The 14,200-nt window shown below is 49.0% G+C and overlaps 1 protein-coding gene across 7 annotated transcripts in view; it reads right to left on the bottom strand.

Annotated features, from left to right (window-relative positions):
- Positions 1 to 3,370: 3,370 nt before the first annotated feature.
- MLLT6 (MLLT6, PHD finger containing) overlaps positions 3,371 to 14,200 on the bottom strand; it is a 76,225-nt gene continuing 65,395 nt past the window's right edge. For all 7 annotated transcript variants that reach the window (XM_042844561.2, XM_008162706.4, XM_008162705.4 and 4 more), the window contains 2 exons: positions 12,441 to 12,815; positions 3,371 to 10,982 (listed from right to left, as the gene is read on the bottom strand). In XM_042844561.2, the coding sequence (XP_042700495.2) occupies positions 10,938 to 10,982; positions 12,441 to 12,815 (420 nt within the window). In that variant the 3' untranslated portion in view covers positions 3,371 to 10,937. The remainder of the gene's footprint in view (positions 10,983 to 12,440; positions 12,816 to 14,200) is intronic.

The following is a 14,200-nucleotide window of genomic DNA, read 5'->3' on the forward strand; positions in this document are numbered from 1 at the left end:
TTTTGAAATGGGGTAACCACATCAGCAGGCCGTATTCAAGGTGTGGGTGTGCCATGGATTTATATAGAGGCAATATGATATTTTCTGTCTTATTATCTATCCCTTTCTTGATGATTCCCAACCTTCTGTTCGCTTTTTTGACTGCCGCTGCACATTGAGTGGATGAGTTCAGAGAACTATCCACAATGACTCCAAGATCTTTCTTGAGCGGTAACAGCTAATTTAGACCCCATCATTGTATGTAGAGTTAGGGTTATGTTTCTCAATGTGAATTACTTTGCATTTATCAACATTAAATTTCATCTGCCATGTTGTTGCCCAGTCACCCAGTTTTGTGAGATCCTTTTGTAGCTCTTCGCAGTCTGCCTGGGACTTAACTCTCTTGAGTAGTTTTGTATCATCTGCAAATTTTGCCACCTCACTGTTTACCCCTTTTTCCAGATCATTTATGAATATGTTAAATAGGACTGGGCCCAGTACAGATCCCTGGAGGACACCCCTATTTACCTCTCTCCATTCTGAAAACTGACCATTTATTCCCACCCTTTGTTTCCTATCTTTTAACCAGTTACCAATCCACGAGAGAACCTTCCCTCTTATCCCATGACTGCTTCTTTTGCTTAAGAGTCTTTGGTGAGGGACCTTGTCTGAAAATCTAAATACACTATATCCACTGGATCCCCCTTGTCCACATGCTTGTTGGTTCCCTCAAAGACCCTCTCAGGGGCAAACTGCAGTCTGAAGTGACCACTCATCTTTGACAAGGGTTGGCCTGGCTGCCTTTCCAGCCCCAGCTGCCTCCCTGCAGCCCTGGTACCTCCCCTGGCCTTTAGCAAGGCCTCATGCTGGGCACTCATCAGGCCAGAGCGCCCCAGCCTGACTCTGCCTCAGATGCCCTGCTTGAACTCCCCCAGCAACCTAGTCCTCTCTGTCCTCAGCCTGCCCTTTTATCCGGACCAGCTGTGCCCTAATTGGGTGCAACCATACCTGTGGCTGGCTACCCAACCAGCCTCCCTTGGCTGCTTTTAACCCCTTCCTAACTGGAGTGGGGTGACCGCCCCGCTACAGGATGGATCACTTGATGATTCCCTGTTCTGTTCTTTCCCTCTGGGGCACCTGGCATTGGTCACTGTCGGTTGACAGGATACTGGGCTAGATGGACCTTTGGTCTGACCCAGTCTGGCCGTTCTTATGGGGTTCTGAGTCTTGGAGTATTGTCATAGCTTCTAAGGCCAGAAGGAACCACCTGGCTCATCTAGGCTGACTTCCTGTATAGCACAACCCATGGAATGTCACCCACTTCCCCTGGATCCAGGGCAATAACTTGTCTGAGTAAAGACTATCTTCCAGACAGGCGTCCAGTTTTGCTCTGAAGCCATCAAAAGATGGAGAATCACCCACTTCCCTGGAGTTTGGTCCAATGTTTAATCATCTTCACTGTTAAAAAAAAAAAAGGTTGCTTATTTCTCATTGGAATTTGACTGGCTTTAGCTTCAGAACTGATTGACACAGCATTCGCACATTGGTCTGGTTCAAGCATAAGTGGACTCCCCTGTATGTCTCCATCTGTTGCCTCTTTTCTTAAAGTTAGATTGTAAGGACTTTAAAGAAAGAAAAAATATAGAATATTAGGCTTGGAAGGGACCTCAGGAGGTCATCTACTCTAACCCCCTGCTCAAAGCAGGACCAATCTCCAGGCAGATTTTTACCCCGGTTCCCTAAATGGCCCCTTCAAGGATTAAATTCACAACCCTGGGTTTAGCAGGCCAATGCTCAAACCACTGAGTTATCCCTCCCTGGCAGGGAGCTTTTTGTCCTGTGTTTGTGACTAGCTCAGGGAGGGCCTGGTTCATGATAAGAGCTCCTAGGAGCTAGGGAAATACAGATAAATAAATAATAGGATGGGGAGTCAGGACTCCTGGGTTCTTTTCCTAGCTCTGTTGCCGTCTTAGTGGGACGACCTTGAACACTGTGTTGTTGACTTCCATAGGACTAACCAAGAACTGAAAACTAAGCAATGTGTTTACGGATCAGGGCTGGACTGTTCATTTTAGAATGGAGCCCTTGATCCAGACTGATGTCGGATTACATCAGAGCCAGGAACAGAAATGCCCCCCCTTTTTTTGCAGTCATTTTGTGGTTTTTTGTAATGCTGTATCTGCTAAATACAATAGCCAAGTGAACTCCACGGCTGTCGTTACACGAAGGGATTCTGCTGACCTAATAAACCAAGAGAAAATTTCATCTTAGCATCCTCCGATTGTGCTTTCCATGAGCTCTGCCGATTTCCCCCAACCGGAACATCAGAGCTGAAGAGTGAATTTATCCTCTTTGCTACCCATGACTCAGCCACTTCCCTTTAATGACTATTTGAAGCGTCAAAGGGTGTTCTGGTTTGGTTTTTTAACATTTACCCTGGGGGAAAGTGTAACTTTTTGACAGCTAGATGATTTAACTTGCGCAGATGGCTAAGCACTGAAGGGGCCAGGAAGATTGCTGGCTTAGTCTGTGCCATTTTCCAGAGGAATCAGGTGACAAAACATGTCAGGGCATGGCTCTTCTGTTCACTCTGCTGTCGCCCTAGTCCTTCTCTCAAGAGCGCTCACCCCAAAGAGAGGGGTTAGCGATATCACCCAGCGCTGGGAAAAAAGAAACAGATGAAGTGGCCTGGGCCTTTAGTAGTTAGTCCTCTTTTACCTGATTCAGGAAAACCTCCCTCATCAGGACAACATTTAAGCATGTTTAAATCCCATTGAAGCCAACGAGAATTAAGCACAAGTGCTTTCCTGAGTCAGGGCCGGCGTCAGAACTGAACCAGTGGGGCCCAGCATGGTTTTGGGCGGTGTATTGCGGCTGGAACTGCCTCTTGTGGTTATTACAGACCCTCAAAGGCATTTTCCTCAAGAGAAGCAGGAATTGCTGTACCAGATCAAATCCATCGTCCAGCTAACCTTGTTTCCAACTGGCCAGCTGCATCCCAACAAGCTGTAAGAAACCCTGCAGCGGGCAGTTTTGGAATAACCTAGCCACAGAGCAATTAATCCCCTAACTCCAGTTAGACATATAAGAGTAGAAGTGTTAACCTGAATCGGGTAACTACCGGTATGTTCTGCCTCTCTACAATTCCCCCTTAGTTCCAATTGGATCGGTCACCCACCTTTTGTGCAGTGTAGCTGTGGGCTGTTAAACAGCTGCTGTGCTCCACTCTAGAGATGGCTGCATCTGAGTAGTTGTGACTTTCTCTAGGAATGCTTTATAGGATGTAGATCCCGCTGGACAGACCCCATGCTATAATTATTCCTGGACTGTTCGTGCTGTGGCAGAAACGACAATTAAGTGAAAAAAAAATAAAATCAAATACAGAACTCACTTTTTTTTTGGTCCTACTTTTTATTTTTTGGAAAGAACTCTTTTAGTAAAAGAACAAGGACTGCAACAATTTTCTGGTTGTACAAATACATGAATGATACAAAGACGCTCTTATCTGCATATTACACAACAGAGAGAATATGAGGCCCGCTGAATTCCTTTATCACCGACGGCAGAGGAAGGGTAAGTAGGAGCAGTTTTCTGTCAAAGACGTTCCACTGCTATTTAGCACCGGAAGTGGGGTTTTGTCCATAGAAAGATTTTGTTTTTTTAAAGACTGTCATCCCAGTGAACGTGCTCCAAGCAAAAATGGAATGTGCCTGGTTGATGGCAGTCATACAAATGTTATGAGAAAGTTAGCACACTCCTGGTTATGACTCTGGACCTAAAATGAAAACCTTTTTTAGGAAAAAAATCACACAAATATCTGCTTATAGTTTAAGCTTAAGCATAAGAACATAAGAACGGCCATGCTGGGTCAGACCAATGGTCCAGCTAGCCCAGTGTCCTGTCTTCCGACGGTGGCCAATGCCAGGTGCTTCAGAGGGAACGAACAGAACAGGTCATCATCAAGTGATCCATGTGCTTGTGCTTAATTTTAAGGATGTGTTTGACTTCCACTGAAGTCAAAGGTCAGCAAACACTTAAGGGCTTCCCAGAACAGGGATGGATAAGCATGTCCTTATATATTTTCCTGAATTGGGGCTTTTGCCAGCAATGGAGATATAGCTGGCTGGGGTCTCCAATTTGGATGGACACAGACTGTAGTATGCAATGTGATGTACAAATAAGGCCCTGTCTACATTAACAAAAAAATTAACCCCAGAGTAATTCCTAGATTTTAAAGCCAGAAGAGACCATCGGATTATCTAGTCTGACCTCCTGTATAACACAGCACATGGGATTTCACACACTCACCCCTGTATCAAATGCAATAATTTGTGTTTGACTAAAAAAAATTAAAATAATCTACAAAGGCATCCAGGCTTGTAGCTGTAGCTACACCTGTGCAAATCACACCACAGATACCCTGACATGATTTACTTGGTTAGATTATCAGATTAAGATGCAGAGGCTGTAAACCTTTTTTTGTGTCAGTGCAAATGTATCTACATTAGGGATTTGCCCTGTTGTAACTGCCTCAGGGAGATTACACCAGCCTGAATTTCCTTAGTGATGTAGACGGGGCCTAGACTATTGCATTTGATGTCTGGGATCAAACCCAGGCCTTAGCGTTGGTCTACGCTTTTATTTTCAGTCGTGTTTTCACATGTTAACGAACCCCATTGTCAATTCCACTGTAGATGTGACACAAACATTTGTTCCAGGAGCTGAGATTTATGAATTTTCATGAATTTAAAACAAAAATGGCAATTTTTTCGCTTCTCATTTTTTTCAGCCCACAGAAAACCTGGTTACAATTGTTTCAAAGTCTGACGAAATTTCAAATGTAAAAATAGTTGCGGGGAAAGAATTGCCAGGAATTTTTCTTCCCCAGTCGTGACCCGGTGTTTGCGCCCTCCCAGTTGATTGCATTTGGCGGAGATGGGAAACCAATGTTGCAAATGCAGCTCACTGACTTCCTTGTGGGATCCATTTTAGATGAACCCAAACTCTGTTTCACAGCTCAGGCACCTCTTGGAACGAGTTTCAAACACAAACTATTTTTGTTAATTACCTTATCCCTGCCCAGAAAAAAACGGGAAGGGAAAATTGGGGAGGAACAATCCCAGGAAAAACAAGCTATCCATTTCCGAGGCCTCAGCTACAGACAACTGATTTAGTTAAACTGGAGCAAGAACCCTCGTGGATGCCCTTCTATTGGTTTAAAACTGGTTGTATGGGTGGAGCTTGCGTCTGTACATTTACATGTGCAAGCTAAACAGACGTAAGCCAGGTGTGAGCTCCTGTAAGAGTTCACAAAGAAAAAGACACCGGTTTTATGACATCGGTATAAGATCACACCTTCAGTTACATTGGTCCAACTTTGTGCCTAAAGTAGGCCTACTCCTAATTTAAACTGAAATAAGAGTGTCCACACAGCATTTGGCACCAGTTTAACTAAATCAGTTTAAAAATCAGAGTATGTCTACACTAGAAACACCACAGTGGCACAGTTGCTTCCCTGCAGCATAGACACTCACTACATCAATGGAAGGTGCCCTTCCGTCACTGTCATAAACCCACTGCGGGGGAGATAGGTGGATGGAAGAATTCTTCCATTGACCTAGCGGTGTCTTCATTGGGGGCTTAGGTTGGTTTAACTACGTCACAAAGGGCGTGACATTTTTCACAGCCCTGACTGATGTAGTTTGGCCAACCTAACTTTGCAGTATAGACCGGGCGCCCAGTTCTGCGTATGGCAAAACACATTTGGAGTTAAGATGGTGGATTCGATGGGCGAGCATGAAAAGCGGTGATAGAGGATGGGTGTGTGTATGTAAAAGAAGAGAGTAGGAAAACTCTGGGGATAGGAGGACAGATGATATAGTGGCTAGGACTTAGGAAAATGAGGTCCAGTTTCCTGCTCTCACATACGCTCTGTGAATCCTTGGGAAGTCCTTTGGCCCAGATCCTCCAGGGTATTTAGGCACCTAGCTCCCATTTAAATTAATGGGGGTTAGATGCCAAAATACCTTTGAACCTCTGGGCCTCAGTTTCCCCATCTGTGCAAGGGGGATAATAGCCGTGCCCTATCTCAAGGGGGTGCTAGGAGGGGAAAATACATTTCAACTTGCAAGGTGGTAAAGGGGGGCTAGATTAGTACCATAGAAGGATGAACACTGTGGAGACCACAAGCGTCTGGGTCCGAACTACCCTCCCACTAAAATGTGTCTAGGTCCGGAGCTTTGTCCTGTGCAGACACAGGGCTGGATATGCACGGGCTCTGCCCCCACCATCAGCACCAGATTTCCTAAGAAGACCAGTCCTTCTAGAGGCACCTAGATAAGCAGCCACAGCTCAAGAGAGCGCAGCACCTGACATGCAGGCCTCTTTGGAACAATAGGGCCCGTAGTATAACCTTGTTTCACTGCCTAATTGGAAGTGGACCCCTTTGGAAAACCAGACATAAGGGCAGCTATGGCAGCAAGGGTTTGGTTTCAGGCCCATCGCGACTGGTTACAAAGACATCTCGAGCCCAGGTAGCGACTGCTCTTTCTTCTGTGGGGACTGGTCCACCAGCGTTGGACCGGGGGTGGTGGGGAAAGGGGCCATCCCCCTACTTTTTAACAAAAGAAACATAAGTACAGAATTCATGTCCCCAACAGAATAATAGATTCTGCTGGGGAGGCGCTGCGCAATTACACCTTTTGCCCACCAGGGGCTGCTGTGGCACCAGGAGAGAGGGCAGCTGGCGCACTGCGGGAGCAGCCCTGTGGAGAGGGAGGGGGCACTTTGGTCTTGCCCCCATCCCCCCCCCCACAAAGGTTCTGGAGCCTCTGACTGTCTCCCTCCCCAGCCAGGCGTGAGATTAAGCCCGCAATCTCAGGACCACACGACTACGCTGCACTCCTCTTTGCTAGGGGACAATGCTCTTTTCCCGCACCCCTCATCAGTTCAGTAGGCTTTCCCAAGACTGCGTGCTAATTTTGGGTGCTCCCAAGGTTAAGACACCTCAGATCCGATTCCCCTGAGGACGCCAAGAAGCCACAGCTCCCCATCACTTCACCTGGAGCTGCCTGGGTGCAGAGTGCCTGGGAAAACCAGGCCCAAGGCAGCTCAAAGGTCAGCACTCAGCTAGCCCCAGTAAAGGCCTCGCTGCCGGAAAGCGTCCCATATTCAGGACCGCGCTTAAGCAGGGGTTCAAGTCCCATTGTAGTCAACGGGACTTCAGCACCTCTGCTTAAAGTTAAAATGTGTCCAGGTGCCATCCTGCAGGGGGATGGACTTAAGCATATGCCTAGGTGCTTTCTTTAATCAGGGTCTAAGACACATTGTAAATCAATGCAAAAGACCCCCCCTGATTTCAACAGGCTTTAGATCACGTCCCCAAAGACCCCATTCGTCACTTGAAAAATTCACCCTTAGCTTTTTTTTTTTTAAAAAATTAACAATTAGCAGACATAACATTTTGGTCATACTTTATAGTAAGGTTTCATCTATCAATAGTTCGTAAGCGGTGTCATAAGGTTGAATGGCATGTCTTAGAGAGGGTTATAAACACCCCAGTAGAAGGTGCTACAGCTGGTCAGAAGCAACCTATTAACTCACTGGACTCTAAAACAACCCATAACAATTGATTAATCCGTTTATTAAAACATCTATAGAAATGGAACCTTAAAATAAATTAGGAGCAACATTTTTTCCTTTTACACGGATGATTCAGACACTGTCGGTAGCTTTAACGGAAACTACGATATTTTTATATTTCGCCTCTCCAACACACGACCCCCTTCCTTAGTTAAAATCTGAAACCCTAAATGTATCAAAAAGGTCTTCAATTTTAATATTAATATTATTTATTAGAATAAAGAACAGTCAAGCAGCGTGAAAAAAATATATCTTAGCTACATTACCTTAAATTGCCAAAAATATACACATTTTTTCTCTTTTATTTAATAATAATAAAAAAAAAAGACACATGCAACATACTAAATGTGACGTTAGCCTTAAAACGGGTAAAGAACCGTGTACCCCAGTGCAACCGAAACACAGATAATCTTTAGCTTTTATATTTTTTTCTCCTCTTCCTCTTTTTCACGCAGATACAAAGTTTAATGTCAACCTTCTAATAGTGGCCCTTTAACGCATCCTAGTCTCCTGACAGGACCAGGCAAGGAGCATACTTTAAAGGGACCAGGTGCTTTTGGAAGAAGCCAGAGAAATCTTTTCTTTAAGTGCTATCTGTCTCTTCCTTCCTCTTATCCTCAACCTTGCCCATGTCTGATCTACGAAGCTGCCTTAGAGCTAAGAGGCTTGGTATGCCAACAAAAAAATATGTGTCAAATACCCACAGGGGTAGCTAGGAATCCACCGAACCAGGCCTTGAATGGAACCAATGGAGACGCTGGTTGGGAAACAGATTCCTTGGATTCGCTTTCATTTGTCCTGGAGAATGAACTTGTTGCATTGTGAGTAGAACTGGCTGGAATGAAAAAGGGGCCGGGAAGTGAAACGCTGCCCCCACCGTGTTAATGGACTGTTGTCCTAACAGCGGGGTAGATGGCAACCCGGATCTGGAGTTCTACTGTAAAGGAACAAACCAGCCCAGGACAGCAGCTGGCAAAATATTTCGGGGCCGGTTCTTAGCGCAGCCAGCCTCTGAAATTGCAATTCTGCACGGGCAGCTTTTCACGGGTGGGATCCCACAGGGCCACTTGGATCCTCCCACGCGCACGCCAGGTCGGCATCAGATCACCCAATCTGCAGGTGGGAACATGGCGCCCTGTATCACTGTCCCAGTGAGGGGAGGGCTTGCAGGAGGGAGCCCCCCACTTGCAGAGGGGAAAAAAAATTACACATAAAAAAGTGCAGGCACAGAATCGTGCAACTCAGGGTTGGGGCAAACAAAAAAAACATCAGGCGAGTGAAAAACGGAATTCAATGTTCCAGGCTGTGACGTGTACCAGGTGGATGGAAGTTTGGCACATCTTGAGTTTTAACTCACTCAGGAGGTGGCTGGGGAGAGAGAAGGAACATTCACTCAAATCACATTTTGCAGCCTCTCCTATTGGTATTGCAGAGACCATAAGGATGAGAGCAAAACTACTTTTTTCCCATTTTCACTGTTATAGCTGCCATCTCCGTCTTTCCAGTAGCTTCTTCTTGTTTTTAAACAATAGCTTAAAAAACCCCAACCCAATAGCTTTCCGAACAGAGAGCATTGTTCTGCCCGGTTCACAGAACAGAAAGCGAGACCCCTGGGGCGGGTGAGGGGGGGGGCGCTCTCTGCTGTTGGTTCTGCTCAACCATCGGGGCAACAATCTTTAAAATCAAATCAAAGAACAAACGTGAAATGGGTTTAATAGATGGAGTCAAACGGTGATGAGCTTTTCCACTGGCATCAGCACAGACCCACCGCTGACAAATTTGAATAGTGCAAACCAGACGAGGCGGTGGGAGTGTGCTGAAAATCATTTGTATCCGGTAAGGTCTGAAAACTTTTTTAAGACTCTCAGTGTTTCCAGTCGCTGGAGTCTTGACCCCCCGCCCCCTCCGAGAGATCCAGATTTAACGGCGGGAGGGAGAATTCAAACGTTTGACGCCGATTCCCCCTCCCCGAACAGTCCTTCAAAAAAACCCAACCCTGCATTGTCCAACCTTAGAGGAAGCAGGTTTCTTTGCCACAGGACCAGGTCTCAAGGTGGAGTTAAGACCAGACAGCGTGAAGCAATGAGGCTATCCAATGCCCTAGGCTGGGAAGACTGGCCACATTTCCAGGGCCTGGGCTAGCTAGTGCCAGCGACAGGGGAGAAAGTTCTTGTCAGAGTAGCCACATTCGGGAGGTGGGTAAGGAAGCAAAAGTAACAGATTTCAGACCCTCCCTCCCTCTGCCTCCTTGGTGCCGTTTTAGCCCCGTGAGAAGACGGCCTGGTGAGAACACACCCCCTGCGGCGGGGCAGGCAGTGGGCAGTACTGGTGTTAGCCCTTTTCCAGTGGTAATGCTGGGCCTGTAGACTTTGGAAGGACAGAACGAGAGAGAGTGTAGGAGGGAGGAGTGTGCTTCTCAGGTGGAAGGGACAGCACCCAGCTGATCAACCGGCATCGGCCAAGCAGCTGGCGTAGAGGTCCCAGTAGTGTCTTTAAGGTTAATCTTCAGCAGAGACACCCACCACAGTGGCTGGGGTAAGAAGAAGGTGGCATTCACCCCTCATGCCCAATCCCCTTCCAGAGCTCTGCCATCCATGTCTTCCCAAGCTGGATTTGGATCTGGTGATGTGGTGGTTCCCGAGGGCAGAACATCTCCTTGAGGGGGTCACAAGGCGACAGGCAGGAGCGAAGTCCCTGCTGTAGGTTTGTGGCAGGGTTTTCACAGCTCATATTCCAATTCGTTTCCCCATGTGATGGGACAGAATCTTGACTCTCCGCCCCCCCATGGCCCCACCCCACTTTCCCAGCCGCCTCGTATCTGGCATCCCCCCCCGGAGGGCGCTGTAAGCTGTCTGAATGCTGTGCAGAAAACAAGCAGAGATGACCCTTCAACCACAGTCTCGGCCTAGGATACTCTGTGGTCTTGGTTTAGGGCCCCATCCTGGAGGCCTCACACCCGCGCACACTCATACACACAGACACACGCACTGGAGAAGAGGCCGGAAGGTGTCAGAGCACAGGCGAACTCTCGCCCTCTGCTTAGCAAGAAGAAGTGTAACTTCGTTTCGTGCAAGTGCGCCATGGATCAAACCGGCAGGGACCTCCCCCTGCCCCATCTCTCCTCTTAGAAGATCACCCGATACCAGGTCTTGGCCGGAGACACGTTATCTTCTAAAGCACCACCTGGCACTTCCCACGGTCGGGAAGACCTTCTCAGAAGCTTTGTGCTCATTGCTCTAAAGTATCCGAATGTGTGACCGTGGAGAGCCGTGTTCCTGTAGCAGAGAAGAGCGGGCCGCTGGTCTGCTTGGGAGGCCTTAGCCCTTGTCCTGGGTGACAGCAGCTCCCTTTTCACTCATGCTCTTTAAAAAAAGACACAGAGAAGAGAGTCATCAGACAGGCAGCAACCCGCAAGTGAGCAGAAACGAAAGCCCTGCCACGCTGCCGGCCTGCCCCTGCTGGGGCACGCAGCCTGAATGAGGAATGCCCGCTTCTCCCCGAGGCTGAGATCAGCAGAGACACTTGACTGGGAGACCTCCCCGCTCTCAGTTTAAACAGACTCCTTGACTCTGGCATTTGCTCCCCAGTGCTCCACCAGGCTGGGCCTGCTAGGCCCTGTCTACAAGGCAAGAGCTGGATGGAGGAGGCGAGTTTGACGGGGCTTTGTCATAGCAGATCACACCACTGGCCTCTCAAATCTGGGGTCCTGCCTCTGACAGCAGCCAATACCATCCTGTTTTCTCGGTGCCCCTGACTCTGCGTGTGTGTGTCTGCGTGTGTATCCCTTCTTGAGCCCTGCCGGTCTAGAAAGCAATCCCCCTGAAGCCAATACAGTCAGAGCCTGGGAATTTTTAGTAAAAGTCATGGGCAGGTCACAGGAAGTAAACAAAAATTCACAGCCCATGACGTGTCCATGACTTTTACTATATACCCCTGACTAAAACTTGGGCGGGGGGCCATGGGTGCTCTGGGGGGGGCGGTCCTGGGGCGCCGTGGGTGCTGGGGGAGATGGTCTGGGACCCCACTGGTGCTGGGGTGGGGAGGGTTGGCGGGGCTGGCAGGGGCTTCCTACCCAGCTCCGCAGGTCCCTGCAGCTCCTAGGCAGCGGAGGGGCCAGTGGGCTCCCCGTGCTGCTCCCGCCACAAGCGCTGACTGCGCAGCTCCCATTGGCCACGAACCACAGCCAATGGGAGCTGCAGGGGTGGGGCAGCGCACGGAGCCTCCTTGCCCCTCCGCCTAGGAGGAGCGGCAGGGCCATGCTAGTGGGAGCCGGGGAGCACCGCACCCCAAGGTAAGCGTCCCCCCACAACCCCAACCCCTTGCCCCTAGCCCTGAGCCTCCTCCCACACACCCAAACTGCTGCAGAAGTCGCAGAGGTCACGGAAAGTCACGGAACCCGTGATGTCCGTGACAGACTCGCAGCCTTAGTCATGAGCGATGGAGACAAATCCAGGTGGTGCCGTGCCTGCTTCTGCAGCTGGCCTGGCACGTGCGGGGGTGGGTATCTCTGGGTGCACCTTTGCTCACCCCAGCGCCCTGTCTTGACCCCACTGATATCAGTGGAGGTAGGATCAGGCCCACCTGGCTGGCTAATGAGGGAGGCGGATGAGCCTGAGAGGCAGCATAGTCCCATGGGGAGGGCACACTCTGCCACTGATGCATTCTGTGACCCTGGGCAAGACTCTGCCTCAGTTTCCCCTATTTCGACTGAAAGCTTGTTGGGGCAGGGACTTGTCTCTTAGTACACCCCTGTACAGAGCCTAGCACAGGGGGGCCTTGATTTCAGCTAGGTGTTACCTTAATACTCCTAATTTACGCACCGTTCCTTTCTGGGCACTGCTGTCCGCCTGGAGGTTGAGGAAGGGGTTGGTTTGTGTGGAAAGAACCGGTGGGACTCCCGCCCCTGAAGCCATCAAGCTGTTCCCCGGAGCACTCAGGGGCGGGGCTGTCGGGGTCCCCATCAGGCTGTTGCCAGGGTTGAGCTGCTGGGGGGAGATGGATGCCAGGAGGGAGCTGCCGCTGGGAGGGGGCGCGGCGGCGGAGGTCATCAGGGCGCTCGAGTGGAGGAGGGGCGTGGAGGTGCCCGTCAGCAGGTTGGTCATGGGCAGCTGGGAGGTGCCCGTCATCTGAAGCCGCTGCAACTCCCTCTTCTGCTGAATTTGCTGCATCATCTGGAACACCAAGGCCTGCTGCTCCTGGAGTGGGGAGAGAGAGTCAGGCTGGATAAGGGGACGGAGCATGTGGGAGGCTTTGCATACATGTACCTGCATGGATGCAGAGAAACAGACTCACACCCGATTCACTAACACAGCAGGTGGATTTGCTTGCCCCATCTGCCCCTCTCAGCTCTTATCCCATGGCTCCTCACTGGTCTAGCGGTGTTAAGTTGTTCCCACTAGGTTAATCACAACCAGCCGGCACATTTTTAAGCACAACATATCCCTGTCCACACTGGGTGGCTCAGTCATGTTTAACATCTTGTGTTCGTGATCACGTTTTCTAACATGATCCATTTTTCTAGAGTAGATATGGTCCTGGGGTGGGAGTGTGCTTGGTATCCTTCCTGACCTCTTCAGTCATCACCACGCACCCTGAAGCATGAGAGTGGATGACTCCTATTTTAGAATCCCTACAAACACATTGGCCCACAAATGTATCCAGCCCCCTTTCAAGCTATCTGCAGTATTAAATCTGATGTCTGGCAGCCTGTGGAGTTCATTGCTATGAGTTCTCAGACTGACTTTCAATTCCCCTCCCTCCCCCGAAACTGACCTTGTTATATTTAATCTCCTCTGGTGGAATTAATTACTCCAGGTGAGCTGAATCCTGTGGGGATGGAAGGGACCCAACTCACCTGGAGCTGGCAGAGATGTGCTCCAATCAAATTAAACCACTTTAGCTTCCATGGAAACCATCGACCAACAGAATACACCCATGGAGCTAACTACTAGTTCCCACACACAAAGGGAGCAAGGGGATGACATGGTGACATCAGCTACTGTAGAAGAGAATCCCCTTGAAAAATATTGTTCTGATTATAAATAGTTGAACCTGGAAACCTGTGTGTATAATGTAAGACCGACACCTACGGGGTGAGATTCTAAGCTGACGTAGAGCTGCAGAGCTCCATTGACTTCAATGGAATTATGCTGATTTTCACCAATTGGGAATCTGCCCTGAGATATTTTACACACTCACGGAGCCTGATTGTTACACTGGTTTAACCCAGGATTAACTCTACGGACGTTTCCTGAGTGTACACGAAATAGGAACCAGATCAATTATGTCCAGCACACGAGGACAGGTTTGTTTGTGGTTTATATGAGTGCCAGTGAAACGTGGGGCCCAGCTCGGCAGTGACGTGAACGAGGCTGTAAGTTACACGCCAGCTGGCCGGAGAAACAAGTGAAAATGGAGAGGCCGTGCAATTCACGCTCCTTTTTGCACACCGCTGGATGCCAAATTGATGCAATGCCCGGCAAAGCAAACGAGACGAGATTGTAAGGTAAACAGTCTGGCCCCACTCCTACCCAGGGCCAGATCTCACTGACACCGGTGTAGATCAGGGCTATTCCCCAGT

Source organism: Chrysemys picta, chromosome 24, assembly GCF_011386835.1.
Source record: "Chrysemys picta bellii isolate R12L10 chromosome 24, ASM1138683v2, whole genome shotgun sequence".
NCBI lineage: Eukaryota > Metazoa > Chordata > Testudines > Emydidae > Chrysemys > Chrysemys picta.